This window comes from Paroedura picta, chromosome 10 (genome assembly GCF_049243985.1).
Source record: "Paroedura picta isolate Pp20150507F chromosome 10, Ppicta_v3.0, whole genome shotgun sequence".
Lineage (NCBI taxonomy): Eukaryota > Metazoa > Chordata > Lepidosauria > Squamata > Gekkonidae > Paroedura > Paroedura picta.
The window spans coordinates 4219307-4239475 of record NC_135378.1 but is presented as its reverse complement, the minus strand read 5'-3'; the positions used below and the strand labels follow the sequence as shown (position 1 = coordinate 4239475).

The window sequence follows — 20169 nt, the reverse complement described above, 5'->3', positions numbered from 1 at the left end:
TTATATGCGGGTGGGCTTATATGCGAGTATATACAGTATATTTCAAGCAAGAAAAAGAATAGGGACACCATAGGACCACTGCGAAGACAAGAAAGTGAAATTATAACAGATGATGAAGAAAGGGCTGAACTGCTTAACTCCTATTTCTCTTCAGTATTCTCTTGTGAGGGAAATAGTGATCAGTGTGGCAAAAACATAACACAACACGGGGGACAGGAATTGTGGCCTAGGATCACTGTTGGGGCAGTCCACAAACACCTAGTTTCTTTAAATGAAACAAAGTCTTCTGGGCCAGATGAACTGCAGACAAGGGTACTAAAAGAACTTGCAGCTGACATCTCTGAACCTCTGTCCATTATTTTTGACACTTCTTGGAGAAGAGGTGAGGTGCCAGACGATTGGAGATGGGCAAATGTTGTCCCCAGCTTCAAGAAAGGGAAAAAGGAGGATCTGGATAATTATCGACCTGTCAGCTTGACATCTATAGCTGGCAAAATTTTGGAACAACTAATCAAACACTCGGTCCTTGAGCAGCTGGAACTGAGAGCTGTCATTTCTAAGACTCAGCATGGGTTTCGCAAGAACAAGTCATGTCAGACCAACCTTACCTCTTTCTTTGAGAAAGTGACTGCCTTGCTGGATCAGGGGGATGCCGTGGACATAGTTTATCTGGATTTCAGTAAAGCTTTTGATAAGGTTCCACATGATATTCTTGTTGACAAGTTGGTAAAATGCAGTATGGGTTATAATTCTGTCAGGTGGATCAATAACTGGTTGACAAATCATACCCAGAGGGTACTTGTTAATGGTTCAGCATCTTCTTGGAAAAGAGTGACAAGTGGAGTACCCCAAGGATTTGTCCTGGGGCCTGTGTTGTTCAACATATTTATAAATGATTTGGATTGGATGAGGGATTATAGGGGATACTTATTAAATTTGCAGACAATAAAATGAAGTTCAATAGGGAAAAATATAAAGTTTGGAAGTAAATAGCCATCTGACGGAGAGGCTGATTCTGTGAAGGCAAGGGGTAAGTGCAGGAGGTTGGACTAGATGACCCATGAGATCCCTTTCAACTCTATTATTCTGTGATTCTATGATTCTGTCTATGAACAGTTTGTGTCTGTGAGGAGCAGGGAGGACATTAAAATTGGCCAGCATGCCCTGGGACTTTATATAGCCATGGTGTAATAAAAATGGAAAGTATCTTTAACCGCTCCTGTGGAGCGGAATAAATAAAAAAGTAAGCCCTAAGGGGGAGGAGAAAGGGCGGGCTCTGTCTGGGATAAAAGAGGGGCCAATCAGGAGCCGCGAAGCGACTCCTGATTGGGCCCTCTGAATGCCGCTCCAGGGCCAAGCGGCAAATGAGGAGCCGCGCAAAGCCCAGCTCTCCATTGGCTGCTTGGCCCAGCCTCACCTTGCCCACCCGGGGACTCACTGCACACAAGGAGAAGCAACCTTCCCCGACAGTGAGTACTCCCACTGGCTTCCCCTTGCCCAGACACACACACACACAACCCCCCCTGGCTGCCCCCCATCGCACCGCTGCCACTTCCCCGCCCCCACAGACACGCACACACACACACAGCTACCCACCTACCATGCTCTCCCACCCCTTCCCCCACCCCACACACCCATGTACACACTCCTCTCTACCCCCTCTTCCCTCGCCACCTCCCCCTCTCGTTTTGCCCCCCCTGCGATTCCCCACCCGCGATTCCCCCCACCCTTCACACACACACTCCCCTTTCACATACCTGCCTTCCTTTCTTCCTTCTTCCTTCCTGACTTCCTCTATTTCTCCATCTCCTTCCTGTCTCTCTGTCTCTCCCTCTCACTTGCTTCCTATCTTTCTCCTTTACTTCCTTTCTTTCTCCCTTCTACCCATCCTTTCAACGGCCCCTTGCCCTTCTTTCTCTCTCCCATACCTCCTTTACTCTTCTTCCTTCTTTGCCTACAGCAGCGGTCCGCAAGCTTCCGCTTGCTGCGGACTGCTGCGGAGTAGTGGGCGGAGAGGGTGGCTCGGGGGCCTGCGCATGCGCGACAGCCCCAGCACAAACGCGCATGGGCGCAAACACGCTGCGCGGCAGTCCGCGCGTGTGCGTTTGTGCCGCCGCCATGCCGGCGGCTGCGGCTTCCCCTCCCAGCCCCTCCAGGCCGCGAGCGAATCAGCCGCTAAAGCTAAAGCGGCCGATTAGCTCGCGGCTCAGCGAGCTTCTCTTCCCTCCCCTCCCGAAGGGAGAAGCTTGCCGGGCCGCGAGCTAATCGGGGGGGGAGGGAAGAAGGAGCTGCGGCCCTGCACCGGGCCGCGGCCTGCGGGTTGGGGACCACTGGCCTACAGTTTGCCTCCCCATTCTCTAGCGCCCGCTGTCTTTCTTCTACAGCGGGCTAAATGTCTAGTATCCTTATAAAACTGAAAGTGAAGAAGGAAATGTTCCATTGTTTCTGTTTGACTAGAGCCACAGGGGCACTTCCTTTCACCATAAGGAATGTTCTTGTATCTCCCTTCAAGTACAACTGAGGGAAGGGCATTGCAGCAAACTAGAGTAAAGGCCCTCCAGTGACAAGGGACCTCAAGATTCGTCAAATAAGCCAAGGGAGCTATGACCTACCTATTGTTTTTACTAATAATGAAGGCAGAGCAGCTAAATCATGTTGGCGTTCTGTATCCACTACTCGCTGTTTGATAACCTCTTTAGCCTGGTCAGAGGCCATCCTAACGAGAAATTCTGGAGAAAATCCCAAGGCTGCTATTTTTCCCCTCACAGATTGTTTCCATTTTTTTAATCTGCTCTGCTGCTGCAGTTCCTATCATGATTGGCTGCCCATCTGTTATTGGGATTGTATTATTATTATTATTATTATTATTATTATTATTATTATTATTATTATTATTATTATTATTATTATTATTATTACTACTACTACTACTACTATTATTATCATTACTGCTGCTGCTGCTGCTGCTACTACTACTACTACTTGAAATTAAGCCCGCTGTAGCTAAAATAAATTGGGCTCTAGTGGATTTGGAGGAATAAGGAAGGAAAGGAAGGTAGAAGAGGGAAAGAGAGATGGGAGTGAGAAAGGAGGGGAAAAGGTGAGTGAAGGGATGGATAGAAGGGAGAAAGAAAGGAGGGCATAAAGGCAGAATAACAGGAAGGGGGAAAGAAGAAGAAGAAGAAGAAGAAGAGTTGGTTCTTATATGCCGCTTTTCCCTACCCGAAGGAGGCTCAAAGCGGCTTACAGTCGCCTTCCCATTCCTCTCCCCACAACAGACACCCTGTGGGGTGGGTGAGGCTGAGAGAGCCCTGATATCACTGCCCGGTCAGAACAGTTTTATCAGTGCCGTGGCGAGCCCAAGGTCACCCAGCTGGTTGCATGTGGGGGAGCGCAGAATCGAACCCAGCATGCCAGATTAGAAGTCCGCACTCCTAACCACTACACCAAACTGGCTCTCAGAGAGGAAGTGTGAGAGACAGAGAGAGAGAGGCAGGAAGTAGATAGAGAAATAGAGGAAGTCAGGAAGGAAGAAGGAAAGAAGGCCAGCAGGGAGGTAGGTGAACTAGGAGTGGGGGGGGGAAAGGAGGGGGGTTGCGAAGGGTCCAGTGTGGGGAGGGGGGTGCAAATTGGGGTGGGGAGGAAGAGCGTGGGGTAGAGAGGGGTGGGTCCATGGGTACGTGGATTGCGGAGGTGCTTGTGGGGGGGGGTTGAGGCAAGACGGTGACGGGTGGGTGGGTGGCCAAGGGGATCCGCAGGGAGGAGGGGGTGGTGAATTTTGAGCGGTGGGGGAGAAGACAACCGCGGGGGGAGCACAGCAGGAACTTCTGGGGGTGGGTGGGCGGGTAGTTGGGAGGGGGGAAACCGGCGCAGAGCAGCAGCTGTTCAGGGGGGTGAGTTGGGGGGGCAAAGAGCAGGGAAGGTGGGTGTAGGGAGGTGGCGTGGCGGCGGGGCTTTCCTTGTCCATTGCGGTGGCGGCAGGCCTCCTGCCTGGCTGGGCAGGGGCGCAAGATGCCCCTCCCCGGGCAGCGGTGCCACGGCCTGGCGCCTCCAGGAGGCCAGCAATGGTGGGCGGTTGGCCAGGGTAGCGGCGGGAAGGCTGGTGGGGAGACGGCCTGGCGCCTCAAGGAGGCCGGCGATGGCAGGCGTCTGGCTGCGGTAGTGGTGGCAATTGCGGCCTGGGGGTAAGGCTGGTGGGGAGGCTCAGGAAGGCCCCCTCCCCCGGCGAGGCTCCTTCATCGGTGGCTGGAAAGGAGCAGGGCCGCCGCATCTTCGATGCTGCTGTCCTGCTCGTTTCCTGGCACCCCCTCTCCCCAGGCAAGGTCCCTGGTTCGCCACCAAGAAAGGAGCAGGGCCGCCGTGTCTGCGAACCATCTGTGCAGCTAGTCCAGGATGGGCCAAGTGGCCAATGGGGAGGCGCTCGGAGGGGCCAATCAGGAGCCACGTCGCGGCTCCTGATTGGCCCCTTTGAGTTTTTATCACGGACAGGACCCACCCCTTTCTCCTCTCACTTAGCCCTTAGGGCTTTATTCTTATCGCTCTGCGGAGCAGTTTACAGATTATTAGAATTTCTAGTCGCCTTCCTCCTTGGCTAACCCATGCTAAGTCCTTTCTGGCCTTGGACCCTTGGTGTCATGGTTAAGAGCAGCGGCTTCCAATCTGAATAGCCAGGTTTGATTCCACGTGCAGCCAGCTGGGTGACCATGGACTAGTCACAGTTCTGTTCGAGCTGTTCTCACATAGCAGTTTCTCTCAGAACTCTCTCAGCCTCAACTCCCTCACAGGGTGTTTGTTGTGGGGAGAGAAAGGGAAAGCAATTGTAAGCTGCTTTGAGACTCCTTCTGGTAGAGGAAAGTGGGACATAGTTTGCTATCAGTTGGATCCTGCTTTGTCATCTTGCATCATTGAACATGTCATTTCAGAATTTATGCTTGACTTAATGTAATGGAGATAGATAGATGGATGGATGGATGGATGGATGGATGGATGGATGGATGGATGGATGGATGGATGGATGGATGGATGGATGCTAGTTTCGAAGCAGCATTTTCCTGGATTTTCATGCCCACAGTGTCTGAGCATGAAATGGAGTGGCCTCTTGTTCGGAATTTTGCCATGAGCTGATTCTAAGCTCCACATGGAGACCCCTTTGGGAGGAGAGGCTTTTAGAAAGGACTCTGTATAAATCAAATTATCATGGCCAACTAGTTCAAAGATGGGAGAACACTGTAGACATTGATAAAGCACCTAGTGAAGCTGGCGATTCCTGGTGATCCCACATGGATGCTTGCTGACAGTGTTTGCTTGAGGAATTACAGTTTTTTTCTGTTATTTTCTGTTTACAAGGAATTACACATTGTTGAAGAGGAGGAGAAACTGGGCAGTGAGATGCAGCAGACCAGATTAGAATTCCACCAGCAGTTAATGGCACAAACCCAAGAGAGCCTTCAGTTCGTGCAGCAGTATCTGCAGCAAGTGATTGGCCAGGCCTTGGTCCAGCACGCTCAGCACCTGGCTGCAAAGCACCACCCAGAGGACAGCAAAGACATTCAGGTAGGGCTGTCACCAGCTGCTCTTCAGCAATAGGAGGCTCTCTGCCTAAAGCCAGTCCCCCCACCCCCACCCCTACCCTGGCTCCAAGTTTAAACACATGCACCGCTCACGGTGGGGAGAGGGTCAAGAAAATGGAAGTCTGGCCACGCCTTCAGATGCTATGAAGAGAAAATCACTTTCCTCATTTTTATCAAGAAAATGACACATGAGGATAAGGGGACAGCAGGAGTCTGGGCAGAGAAAGGCTCAGTGTGAATGCATCAAACTTTTCTGCTGTGAACCTCTTACTGGAACAAATACGATGATTGCACATAATGAGAGCTGACATGGGATCATGGATCAAGGGAGGACTGGGTTCCTGGGAGTCCCGAGTCTGAACCCCATGGCTGCTGTGGAAGCTCACCCGCTGATCTTGGGCTTGTCATAAATGCCCAGCCTGGACTACTTCACAGGGTTGTTGTGGGATAATATTCTAAAAAGCCACTAAGTCCAAACTGGGTGGGAGGGAGCTGGGTTATAAATAAAGAAATGCAAATGCATGGTGGATGGTGAAAAAGATCAGAGTCTAGGTAAACAAAAGTGTAATTTAGGAAGATAAATGGTGGATGGATATGAACTGTTCAGAAAAAACAGAATAGATCGAAGAGGTGGAGGAGTGGCATTGTATGTGAGGAAAGGGCTTACCTGTCAGGAAATTCTAGTGGAGGAGAGCATATCTACAGTGGAAAGCATCTGGGTGAAAATAAGCGAGGGGAAAACAAACAGTGTGGTGGTTGGTGTCTGCTACCGACCACCTGACCAACGAGAGGATGTGGATGCTGCACTTTGTGAGCAGCTTGAGAAAATATCCAAGCGGCAGGATCTTGTCATCATGGGTGACTTCAATTTCCCAGATGTGTGCTGGAAAAAAAATCTGCGAAGCGTCCTCAGTCATGCAACTTTCTGACCTGCCTGGCTGACAATTTCATTTATCAAATGGTAGATGAACCCATAAGAGGTTCAGCCATACTGGACTTAATACTGACCAACAGGCAAGAGTTGGTGGATGAGGTGAAGGAGGTGGGGACCCTAGGGGGAAGTGACCATGTCCTCATAGAATTCCTTTTGAGATGGGGAGCCAAGGAAGCTTGTAGCCAGATGGGGATGTTGGATTTTCGTAGGGCAAACTTTAATAACTCAGAGACATGATGAGTGTCATACCATGGACGAGAATGCTGGAAGGGAAGGGAGCATGTGAAGGGTGGGTGCTACTCAAACAGGAGCTATTGCATGCTCAATCAATGACTATCCCAGAAAGACGAAAACACTGCAGGAGCTCTAAGAAGCCTATTTGGATGAACAGAGAACTTCAAGAGGAACTAAGAAAGAAAAGGAAAATGTTCAGGAAATGGAGGGAAGGACAGAGCTCTAAAGAAGAGTACCTACAGGTTACTAGGCACTGTAGATCAATCATCAGAAAGGCCAAAGCTGAGAGTGAGCTAAGATTGGCCAGGGAAGCCCATTGTAACAAGAAAAGATTTTTCAGTTATGTGAGGAGCAAACGTAAAGTAAAGGAGGCAATAGGCCCACTGTTGGGTGCGGATGGACAAACTCTAACGGAAGATGCAGAGAAAGCAGAAAGGCTTAGTGCCTATTTTACATCTGTTTTTTCCCAAAGGTCAAAATGTTTAGGCACATCTAGAGATGGCCATAGCCAAAGGACAGTGTCTGGGTGGCAGGTTAACATGAATAGAGAGGTTGTCGAGAGGCATTTAGCTGCACTGGATGAGTTCAGATCCCCTGGTCCGGATGAAATGCACCCGAGAGTACTCAAAGAACTTTCCAGAGAACTTGCACAGCCCTTGTCCATCATCTTCGGAACCTCTTTAAGGACTGGAGATGTCCCGGAGGACTGGAAGAGAGCAAATGTTATTCCGATCTTCAAAAAAGGGAGGAAGGATGACCCGGGAAACTACAGACCAGTGAGTCTGACCTCTGTTGTGGGGAAGATAATGGAGCAGATATTAAAGGGAGCGATCTGCAAACATCTGGAGGACAATTTGGTGATCCAAGGAAGTCAGCATGGATTTGTCTCCAACAGGTCCTGCCAGACCAACCTGGTTTCCTTTTTTGACCAAGTAACAGGTTTGCTGGATCGGGGAAATTCGGTTGATGTCATTTACTTGGATTTTAGTAAAGCTTTTGACAAGGTTCCCCATGATGTTCTGATGGATAAATTGAAGGACTGCAATCTGGATTTTCAGATAGTCAGGTGGATAGGGAATTGGTTAGAGAACCGCACTCAAAGAGTTGTTGTCAATGGTGTTTCATCAGACTGGAGAGAGGTGAGTAGCGGGGTACCTCAGGGCTCGGTGCTTGGCCCGGTACTTTTTAACATATTTATTAATGATCTAGATGAGGGGGTGGAGGGACTACTCATCAAGTTTGCAGATGACACCAAATTGGGAGGACTGGCAAATACTCCGGAAGATAGAGACAGAGTTCAACGAGATCTGAACACAATGGAAAAATGGGCAAATGAGAACAAGATGCTATTTAATAAAGATAAGTGTAAAGTTCTGTATCTGGGTCAGAAAAATGAAAAGCATGCCTACTGGATGGGGGATACGCTTCTAGGTAACACTGTGTGTGAACGAGACCTTGGGGTACTTGTGGATTGTAAACTAAACATGAGCAGGCAGTGTGATGCAGCGGTAAAAAAGGCAAATGCCATTTTAGGCTGTATCAACAGAGGCATCACATCAAAATCACAAGATGTCATAGTCCCATTGTATACGGCACTGGTCAGACCACACTTGGAGTACTGTGTGCAGTTCTGGAGGCCTCACTTCAAGAAGGACGTAGATAAAATTGAAAGGGTACAGAGGAGAGCGACGAAGATGATCTGGGGCCAAGGGACCAAGCCCTATGAAGATAGGTTGAGGGACTTGGGAATGTTCAGCTTGGCGAAAAGGAGGTTGAGAGGGGACATGATAGCCCTCTTTAAGTATTTGAAATGTTGTCACTTGGAGGAGGGCAGGATGCTGTTTCTGTTGGCTGCAGAGGAGAGGACACGCAGTAATGGGTTTAAACTTCAAGTACAACGATATAGGCTAGATATCAGGAAAAAGTTTTTCACAGTCAGAGTAGTTCAGCAGTGGAATAGGCTGCCTAAGGAGGTGGCGGCCCCTCACTGGAAGTCTTCAAGCAAAGGTTGGATACACACTTTTCTTGGATGCCTTAGGACAGTGGTCCCCAACCTTTCTGTGGTTGGGGACCGGCAGGGCATCGGGGTGCGGCCCGTGCCCGGGTGCCGCGCCCACGCATCGGGCCGCGCCCGCACGGGCGCGGCCGGCCCTGATTCCCTCTCCCTGCCCTCAAGCAAGCTTGCGGCCCGGGAAGTTTTTTACTGCGGGGGGGGGGGCGGGGAGAGGGAGCCGTGGCCTGGCGCCATGGCCTTCGCGGCCCGGCACCGGGCCGCGGCCCGCAGGTTGGGGACCACTGCTTTAGGATGCTTAGGGCTAATCCTGCGTTGAGCAGGGGGTTGGACTAGATGGCCTGTATGGCCCCTTCCAACTTTATGATTCTATGATTCTAAGATAAAGAACTGATACAGTCTGAAGCACAAGAACATGAAATTACATCAGTCAAGGGTTATAGTACAATACAGTACTATGAGATCATCTAAAGAGGCTAAAAGAAGAAAGTGAAAAGATGCGACTATAACAAAAATATCAAAAAGATCAAGATCATGACAACTACTGGCAGTAGCACTGAAGTCACGATTGACAATGAGAATATTGACTATATTGATGATTATATCTTTCTTGGCTCTGATTACTCAAAGTGGTGGATGCAGCCGTGAAATCAAATGGCGAATAACACTGGGCCGGAACGCAATGTTAAGCATGAACCGAATATGGAAAGATAAGGATATCAGCCTTAATACAAAGTGCCGGCTAGTCTATGCAGTTGTCTTCCCCATAACAACCTGGACCCTAAAGTAAGAACACAGGAGAAAAATAGATGCTTTCGAATGATGGTGCTGGAGACGGATGCTGTGAATCCCACGGACAGCCAAAGTTACCAAAAAGACAGTATTAGAGAGGAGCAAACCAACTATGTCATTAAAAGGCGAGATATTACGGCTAAAGCTCACTTACTCTGGACACATCATGCGATCAAACTTGCTAGAAAAATCATTATTGTTCGGCATGGTCAGCGGCAAAAGGAAACGTGGTTGCCAAAGGATCCCCTGGCTCGACACGATCAAAGCCGATGCAGGGATGACCATGAACCCACTAAAAGAAGCGGTCATTGACAGAGACGCATGGCAAAGACTTTCCTATAGAATCGCCGAGGGTCGGACACAACTGAACGGATGACATCATCATCAAAGTTTCTATAAAGTGGATTCTCTTGAGTTGTCAGAATGTTAGGGAGTAAGGAATTCCAAGTCTCTGGTCCATTCCGCACGATTTCAATGTTGCCAAAGGCTTGCAAATTGTAAACGCTACTAATTTGCAGTTACGCATGACGTTGCACACAATCTGCCACACTCCTGAAACAGTCCCACAAAAAGCGATTTGTTGTAGCGCTTAAAAGGGAAATCCAGAAAAGTGGATTCACCCTCCGAAAAGTGCTACACTCTTGCAAACAATCTGCAACAGTAGCAAAAAGACCTGTGCATTCCCATTGTTGCGCTTCCAGCAAAGTCCCTCCCTCTGGCTCTCTCCTCCAAACTTTCGGCGAAGCGATTGCCATTCTTTTTTCTCAGAGCGAGCAGAAAGCAACGAACCGGCGAGCCTTCATTCACCCAGCGAGACTTCTCCGGCTACAGTCCCTACACAGAAGTGCTTTAAAGCTCCCCTAAGTCCCCAAGCACAACACAGCCCTGTTTGCAAGTTCCCTTTATTTTTGGCCAGAAATCGCGCCTGTACAGGGGGCGGGGGGATTTTTCTTTTCACTCGGGGGAGCGTGGTAACGATGACTTGCCAGCTCACAAGCCAGTTGCCAGCTAGATGGGTCTCTATGTTAGGAGGAATCAAGGCATATTCGTTGCAACGTGTGTTTTTCTTTTTTTTAAAAAAAAACTGTTCTTAAAGGGAAAGGGGCTCTTCGGGAGCATGATAACAGCTGCCCATTGGCTGTTCTTTTGATTAACAGCCAGGGGTGGGACAAAGCACAGAAAATATCACTTCCTTTCTAGCGATTTTTGCGAGACCAGAAACCTGTGGGAAACTATTGAAACACAACTGGGTTCCATTACAAAGCCAGGTATGAGTAACGCCGAGATTGCACTATTAAAAATAGTGTTTCTGCTTTCAGGAACCAATTGGCAACATTGGTCCTTGTGCGGAATGGGCCTCTGTTTAGCCAGGGAGACAGATTCACCCCTTTTGCAAACCATTGTCCCTCTGACATGTATGTGTTTGTAGAGGCATTTAACTGTGAGGCATTTGCGAGTCACTTCGCAGACAAAAAAGAGCCTCTTGTGGCGCAGAAAGCTTTGCTCATGAGGTTGGGAGTTCGATCCCAGCAGCCGGCTCAAGGTTGACTCAGCCTTCCATCCTTCCGAGGTTGGTAAAATGAGTACCCAGCTTGCTGCTGGGGGGTAAACGGTCATGACTGGGGAAGGCACTGGCAAACCACCCCGTATTGAGTCTGCCATGAAAACGCTAGAGGGCGTCACCCCAAGGGTCAGACATGACTCGGTGCTTGCACAGGGGATACCTTTACCTTTACCTTTTACCTCGCAGACAAAATATCGACTCTCCGCCATGACCTTCCTCCAACTTTAGACCTAGTAAGTGAACTGGAGGTCCCTTTGCCGTCTTTGGAGAGAACAGTGAGTCACTTCAGACGACTCTCATTAGATGAAGTAAACAGGATGATGCCAACCACAATGAGGCCAACCACGTGCCCACTAGACCCATGCCCATCATGGCTCCTAAAAACAACAGACATAAGAATAGGAGCCCCTCTCCGGGAAATAATCAACCTCTCCCTTTCAACGGGAGAATTCCCGGAGGGATTAAAAGAGGCAGTGGTACGCCCATTGCTCAAAAAAACATCCTTGGCTCTGCAGGAGCCTGACAACTACCGGCCTGTCTCGCATCTGGTGTTTCTGGGGAAGTTGGTTGAAAGGGCTGCTGAGAGCCTGGAGGAAACTTCAGCCCTTGACCTATTTCAGTTGGGCTTCCGGCCAGGCCATGGGGTGGAGGCAGTGCTAGTTGCCCTGACGGATGACCTCCGATGCCAGCTAGACCAGGGCTGGTCAGCGCTGCTGCTACTGTTATACCTGTTGGCAGCGTTTATTTATTTATATTTATTTATTTATTTATTTATTTATTTATTTATTTATTATATTTGACATAGTCGATCATGAGCTCCTTGCCGACACCAGGATACGGGGGACAGCCCTCAAATGGCTGATCTCCTTCCTCCAGGGTCGCGGACAGAGGGTAGCATTAGGAGGGAGAGTATCTGGCCGCCACCAACTCACTTGTGGAATCCCACAAGGAACAGTCCTATCCTATTTAATATCTTCATGCGCCCTCTTGCTCAGCTGGTGCGGAGGCTTGGGCTGAGTTGCCACCAATATGCAGATGACACCCAACTCTTCCTCCTGATTGATGACCGCACTGACTCCCCCCCCCCCCCGAATCTTTAGCCAGATGCCTGGAAGCAGTGACAAAATGGATCAAGCAGAGTCGTCTGAAGCTGAGCCCTGCAAAGACGGAGGTCCTGTGGTTGGGTAGGAAGGGACCATGGGAGGAAGCCCATCTGCCCACCCTGGATGGTGTGCAGCTCTTAGCGACTCACTACTGCCAGGAACCTGGGCGTGATCCTGGATGCTTCCCTTACAATGGAAGTCCAGGTCACAAAGGTAGCGCGGCTGGCATTTTACCACCTCCACCAAGCCAAACAAGTAGCACCCTACCTGGAGCCAGAGCACCTAGCCACAGTGATCCATGCGATGGTCACCTCTAGACTGGATTTCTACAACTCGCTCTACGCAGGCCTAATCTTATCCTTGATCCGGAAACTACAACTGGTGCAGAACGCCTCGGCCTGGATTCTCACTAAGATATTGTGGAGATCTCACATCTGGCCCGTACTCCAAGAATTCGGCTGGCTCCCAATTGAATTCCGGATTAAGCTTAAGGTTTTGGTAATCACTTTAAGGCTATACTGTGTGCAGTTCTGGAGGCCTCACTTAAAGAAGGATGTAGATAAAATTGAAAGGGTACAGAGGAGAGCGACGAGGATGATCTGGGGCCAAGGGACCAAGCCCTATGAAGATAGGTTGAGGGACTTGGGAATGTTCAGCTTGGAGAAAAGGAGGTTGAGAGGGGACATGATAGCCCTCTTTAAGTATTTGAAAGGTTGTCATTTGGAGGAGGGCAGAATGCTGAGCCTTCGGGGAGGGCGGTATATAAATCTAAATAAATAAATAAATAAATAAACTGGCTTCTTTGTTTCCTGCCGTGGTGAATGGCAGAGTGCTTTGCAGGAGATGCAGAAGGAAGAGTCCATGGAGAACATTTACACGTCCTATGACCGAGCCCAGAGGCTGCTGCAGAATTACTCCGGGCACGTGGCCAGGATCCAAGAGAGTCACGAAGGTGTATCATGGAGAGCATTGCAGGGTAAGCCACTTGGGAGGAGCAAGGCTACCTTAATTTCAATTTGAATTGAACGGTAGGCACTCTCACCCCAATCTGCCTCTCTTGGTATCCACAGTATGCTTGGAAGGCACTCCTGTGCAGGTTTATTGGTGTTGAGTCCCACTTGAATAAAATGGGCCTTGTTCATAAGGAAATGTGGGCCTGTTCACACATGCAGGAAAAAGAGATGGCAATTATCCTGTTACTCTACACCATTTCAGGTTGTGGCCAGAGGATCACACTGGAAGGCACCTGATGGTTAAAAACTTCCTGCAAGTAGCCCAACTCCATGGCAAGCAAAGAGAGGGGGCACAGGCTGTCTCCTTCCTGTGCTGCTTGCCAAGGACTCACCCCTACTCAGAATCCCCAACCTTTAGCCAGAAGGCATGGAGCCCATTCTGCCCCATGGCTGCCCCCAGATTTGTTGGCCTGTCTAAATCAGTCCTCTCCTTCTCCTTGAAGAAAGTAGCAGGACTTTCATGTCTCTTCAGTCCTGTTTTCAGTTCTACTCAACCAGAATTGTAGGGTGCACAATGCCCCTGCTGCCACTCCCGCCCCTTCTCCCACTTTTCACATTTCAGTCTTTTTATCTAGCCCCGCTTTAAGCCTCAGTCCTGGCTCCAGTGCTGGCAATTTGTCATGGGAGGGCCAGGGAAGGGAGAACTGGGCTGGTGAAGGCAACATTTTCGAGCCCAGCAATACAACTTCCATCTGCCCAGCCTTAAAACAGGCAGAATTCTGTTTTAAGGGTCCTGCCAGTTTTTATCCACACGCACCAAAACCGGAGTTCAGAGCTGCCTCTGTGGTTCTTGCTTGCTCTTATTGTCTTCACAGCCCTGCAAAGTGGGTTGGACTGAATAAGTTTTTCATGCTAGTGTGAGAATTTGAACCCAAGACAGGGCAGCTACTCCAAGTACAACACCACACCAGTCTTCCCTTCTGTGTTGTGAGCAAACTTTAAGAAGCTCCTGACATCTGCATGCATTTTTAAAATGATTTGAATAATTTAAATTTTAATAATGTTTTTGATAATTTGCTTTGGAGTTTTTAGTTACCTACTCTAAAGTATAACTTGGGGTGTATAAAGGAGCTGTTTTGTCGCTTCCCGGGAACTGGCAAGGTTTGATTTGGTGTGTGCTGCGTGGTGCTGATAAGAAATCTCAGTTAACAGGCTGTTATAATTTTGTGGCATAAAGAGCTGGTTATGAGCCATGTGAAAACGAGCAGGCACTCATAGAGAAATGGCATTTTAACAGAAAGGACTGGATGCCAAAGACATCAAAAGAAGTGGAACTGTGTGCCAGGAGCCCGTCCAGACCCTCCAAACGTTTCACCTGCTGGCTGGGACAGGTAAGAAAAAGCTGCTGCTTTGCTTTCTATGATGTGGACTGATTCTACACATATTTTGTTTTTTCTGTTGTGGATCCCGCTGAATTCAGATCGATTTGAACTCAGGTCTTACTCTATCCAAGGAAGTCAGCATGGATTTGTCTCCAACAGGTCCTGCCAGACCAACCTAGTTTCCTTTTTTGACCAAGTAACAGGTTTGCTGGATCGTGGAAATTCGGTTGATGTCGTTTACTTGGATTTTAGTAAAGCTTTTGACAAGGTTCCCCATGATGTTCTGATGGATAAGTTGAAGGACTGCAATCTGGATTTTCAGATCGTTAGGTGGATAGGGAATTGGTTAGAGAACCGCACTCAAAGAGTTGTTGTCAGTGGTGTTTCATCAGACTGGAGAGAGGTGAGTAGCGGGGTACCTCAGGGTTCGGTGCTCGGCCCGGTACTTTTTAACATATTTATTAATGATCTAGATGAGGGGAGGACTGGCAAATACTCCGGAAGATAGAGACAGAGTTCAACGAGATCTGAACACAATGGAAAAATGGGCAAATGAGAACAAGATGCAATTTAATAAAGATAAGTGTAAAGTTCTGCATCTGGGTCAGAAAAATGAAAAGCATGCCTACTGGATGGGGGATACGCTTCTAGGTAGCACTGTGTGTGAACGAGACCTTAGGGTACTTGTGGATTGTAAACTAAACATGAGCAGGCAGTGTGATGCAGCAGTAAAAAAGGCAAATGCCATTTTGGGCTGTATCAACAGAGGCATCACATCAAAATCACAAGATGTCATAGTCCCATTGTATACGGCGCTGGTCAGACCACACCTGGAGTACTGTGTGCAGTTCTGGAGGCCTCACTTCAAGAAGGACATCGATAAAATTGAAAGGGTACAGAGGAGAGCGACGAAGATGATCTGGGGCCAAGGGACCAAGCCCTATGAAGATAGGTTGAGGGACTTGGGAATGTTCAGCCTGGAGAAAAGGAGGTTGAGAGGGGACATGATAGCCCTCTTTAAATATTTGAAAGGTTGTCACTTGGAGGAGGGCAGGATGCTGTTTCTGCTGGCTGCAGAGGAGAGGACACGCAGTAATGGGTTTAAACTTCAAGTACAACGATATAGGCTAGATATCAGGAAAAAGTTTTTCACAGTCAGAGTAGTTCAGCAGTGGAATAGGCTGCCTAAGGAGGTGGTGAGCGCCCCCTCACTGGAAGTCTTCAAGCAAAGGTTGGATACACACTTTTCTTGGATGCTTTAGGATGCTTAGGGCTAATCCTGCGTTGAGCAGGGGGTTGGACTAGATGGCCTGTATGGCCCCTTCCAACTCTATGATTCTATGAGTCTATGATTCTATCCTCCTCCCCCCCAATTGAAACAGAAAGTGTTCTGCACTTGATTGGGAAAGCTCAGAGCGGGGAGGGGAGTCAAGCACAGCAGGAGTCTCTTTTCTTGAGGAGAGGGGAGAGGAGGGGGATAAAACCAAGAGGCAAATCTCTGCTGAGAGAAGCTAGGGCTTCTGATGCGCAGTCACTTTAAGACAAGCCTTTCAACCAGGAATCAGGAAGACTTTGAACTGATGCCCTGGCCAATCAGAGAAGACTTTTTTGCTGTGAGGCACGGAGATGCCAGGCACAATTCCTGATGCCGGGTTTTCAAATATCAGGGGTTATTACCTCTCCAGGATATCATGGGGGAAAGGTAGGGTAGCTCCGGATCAATCATGCATGTTGCATAGGGAAAATTTAAAGCACCCAAAATCAAAATGCAAATCAAATTCAGTGTAGACAGGAGGGATTCATTTGAACTGTGAGTAGAAGAAGAAAGAAGAAGAAGACCACGACGACTTGGTTCTTATATGCCACTTTTTTTTACCCGAAAGAGGCTCAAAGCGGCTTATAGTCGCCTTCCCTTTCCTTTCCCCACAACAGACACCCTGTGAGGGAGGTGAGGCTGAGAGAGCCCTGATATTCCTGCTCCATCAGAATAGCTTTACCAATGCTGTGGTAAGCCCAAGGCCACACAGCTGGTTCCATGAGGAGGGGGATCAGGGAATCAAACCCGGCTCGCCAGATTAGAAGTCCGCATTCCTAAGCACTACACCAAGCTGGCTCTCTGACAGATGTTTGTGGGACTGAGGCGTACTTCAGAAGCCAGGTTCCTTGCATCCCTTTTTGCTTGTCATTGAAGGAATGTGTTTGTTCCCAAATGAATATGCATGCCAAAGTCCTTAGAACAACTTGCTATTTGCATAAATGCAAAATGCAAAACAACATTTAATGAGGCACAATCAGCAGTGATACATGATTTTTTTTAAAGGATAGTTTTACATGATAAATATGATTTGGAATCTGCTGATCCATTGTAGGTTTATCAGAATTAAACATGTTGACTATTTTTAGTTACTTTTAAGGAAATGCAAACTGCAATTATTAGGGCAGTTTCATCCAGTTATTAACTGGTGAAAAAAAATGAAAGGCTCTTTTCACGTATTGGTGTTATAATAATGAAAGCAACTATAGAAACCAGCAACTTTGCTCAATATTGATTTATTCTGGGAATTTGCCACCTGCCAAAGTTAAAAGTAAAGAGCGGGTAGAAACAAATGGATGTTAAAGAAGAGCATATATGTAGGGTAACTGATCTCATCACAGAAGATCTCTTCTCCAAATGGGTATTTCTTTCCTAGTGTCTCTAATAGCAGCTCCTGACGTAAAGAAGGTTGCCTAGAGTCTGTATCCACTCACCCCACCACCAACACCACTGGCATTTCTTCCTCCAACCTACTTTGTTATCTTTGAATCTGAACATGTTCATATTCTTTTTTTTCCTGGCACGACTATTACTATTACTATTACTATTACTATTACTATTACTATTACTATTACTATTACTATTACTATTACTATTACTATTACTATTACTATTACTATTACTATTACTATTACTATTACTATTACTATTTGTTACCTGCCACTCCCAGGCAGTTTCATGGTGGGTTACAGATGTCCAGTTAAAAACCCTGTTAAAATAGACACAAAAATATAAGATACAATAAACCAAACAGACCCAACAACATACAGGAAACCCCCCCATCCCCCACACTCCTACCTCTAGAGGGAAGAGGAAGGAGAGACAAGGTAACCAGAGTTGCACCTTGACACCGGGGAGGGGCATTGATCTTCCCCCACTGCCCCAGGCCCAACCATAGACATGGCAGAAGAGCTCCATTTTGCAGGCCCTGTGGAATGCCAAAAGTTCCCACAGGACTCGCAGCTCACCCAGGAGCTCATTCCACCAGGTCAGGGCCAGGACCAAAAAGACTGCAAATAGGAGTACGATAACTCATCCCCCACTACTACCCTCTGGGTCCGGTTATGGAGAAAGGAGCGTATCCAGCTCAGAGCTGTGCTCTGTATTCCGATCACAGCGAGGTGTTGAGCCAGCAGTTCAAGGTTGACCATGTCAAACATGGCCTACAGATCTCAGAATTAGCACTGCTGACCCGCCATGAAACTTCACCTCCAAAGGCAGCCAACAGGCCTTCAGTTCCTTTACTGTATTAATTGTGGCAGGAAGATCACGGCGGAACAACAAGACTTTATCCTCAAAATAGCTTGCTAATGCCTCACAGCCAAGTTCCCATTGACTAAAATTTTGGCACCCCTCCTTGAGGGTGGTAAGAAACCGAACTACCCTAAACAGTTTGGCTGGATGAGAGCTTGCGGACGCGATTTCCGTGGCAAAAAACTCACATTCTCCTCCTGGGGCGAGGACATCTTGTTGGGTGAGATTCCACCGTCGGATCAAGGGAGGCAGGAACTTAACAGTTTTTCTTCCGGCCCCTAGGTGGCGCTCACCCGGCCCCTTCAGTTCGATTTCTGCCTCGGAGGGAGAGCAGAAGCTGGAAGATCTGCGTAGATTTTACCTCAGATTCTACCTTTACCTCATTCCTATTGTTTCCTTGTTTGTTCGTGGCTACCTCCTCGACAGTCTCTGTTTGTGTGTTTGCTCCTCCTCCTTAAAAAAAAAAAATCCCCCCCCCCCCAATTGTAATTTCTGCTCTGGGAAAAAGCCAGTAAAGGCAAAACTTCCCAACTAAGCTTATTTACTGGCTCCGCTCTAATACAATGGCAGACGACCTCTTATCAGAAGGAGAGCTAGAGGCGCCAAATGGAACCCACCGAGCAGGAGCTGAGGAAGCTGGAGGGCGCGCCGAAGGCCGTCCCCAAATCAGCCAATGAGGAGCCAGGCCGCCAAGGGGTAAAATGCTGCAAGAAGTTTGATGCGAGGGAACGAAGCAGGGAGAAGAAGCGCGGCAGCCATTTTGAAGAAGTTCGGGTGGCCGGCTCCGCGGCTGTATCCCGGTCCACGCTTACTCGCGAGGAGACCGGGGTTGAGGAGGAGGGAGAGGAGATCCGATCCAGGAGTACAGTAAGGCCCAGTGGGCAAAATTTATTATCTAAAGAGTTAATTGCCTGTATTTCAGAGGTAGTCCAAGCTCAGTTAGATAAAAGAGAAAGAGGGCCTGAAGGGCACAGATGTTGCAGGCAGGCCTCTCCTGACTCAGAGAGGGAGGATTATGGGGATTCAGTCTCCCATTGGCCTCCTGGCCCACAAAAGCAGCACGTAAAAGGCCCCATTGGGAGTCCTGACAGGGAATATTCCCCATCAACAGCAGATGATTCCTCAGTAAAGGAAGATGGGGAATTTTTGTAATTGAAGAAGTGATTGAAATTATGGAATTACCTGAGGTATCCAAAAGATTCTTCAAACCAGAAGACTACCAATATTAGCTGTCAAAATGTCTTAATGCACGGATCAAGACCCTAGAAGGCCTTATGGTAATAAAGAATATTTTCCTCCAGAGGAAGATCTTCCTAGGAATTTTCCACTGCCTGTATTTTTTGAGAAAAAATTCAGGGCAGAATGGGAGAAGCCCATGGCAAACAGACAGTTACCAGCGTATGCCAAAAAGCTGTATACCGTGCCTGATTATGCAGAGGAGATACTAAAGACTCCTTTTGTGGATGCCCCTGTAGTAGGGCTGCAGTCCTATAGTCTTCTCTCTGAAGATGGTCAGGAAGCTGTAAGAGATATAATGGATAGGAAGGCGGACTTTGCCTTACGCAAAATTCATGAAACTTTAGCAATGTCTCTAAGAGCATCTTCAATAGCTTCAATTGTATCCAGAGCAACTATCATGTGGGTCAAGAAGCTGATTCAACTGAGTACTAAAAGCAGCTTGTTTTTCAGCAGACACCACTTTGGACACATCCATCTTCAACGCCAGAGCCATGGCCACAGCAGCAGCAGCGAGAAGAACACTGTGGCTGAGAGCATGGCAGGCAGACACAAAAGCAAAATCAATTGTCACTGCTTATCCTTTTCATGGCTCGAAACTCTTCGGAGAATCTCTGGACAAGGTCCTGGTGGAGACACGTGATAAAAAGCAGGTAATGCCCAGGACTTTGCGGAGAATGGACAGAAGATTTTCCCAACCTTCAGGTAACTCCTTTCGTCCCTTTGGCTCATACAACAAAGGCAAGACAGAAGATCTAGCTGGTCCACTTCCAGACAGAACTTCAGAGGTGGCTACTCCAACAGATTCCAGAGAGGAAATCC

At 48.2% G+C, this 20169-nt stretch overlaps 1 protein-coding gene across 7 annotated transcripts in view; it reads left to right on the top strand.

The window, feature by feature from the left end:
- Window positions 1–20169, top strand: part of EVC (EvC ciliary complex subunit 1) — a 122280-nt gene that overhangs the window by 75393 nt on the left and 26718 nt on the right. For all 7 annotated transcript variants that reach the window (XM_077300732.1, XM_077300731.1, XM_077300729.1 and 4 more), the window contains 3 exons: window positions 5347–5553; window positions 13037–13184; window positions 14459–14552. In XM_077300732.1, coding sequence (XP_077156847.1) covers window positions 5347–5553; window positions 13037–13184; window positions 14459–14552 — 449 coding nt within the window. The remainder of the gene's footprint in view (window positions 1–5346; window positions 5554–13036; window positions 13185–14458; window positions 14553–20169) is intronic.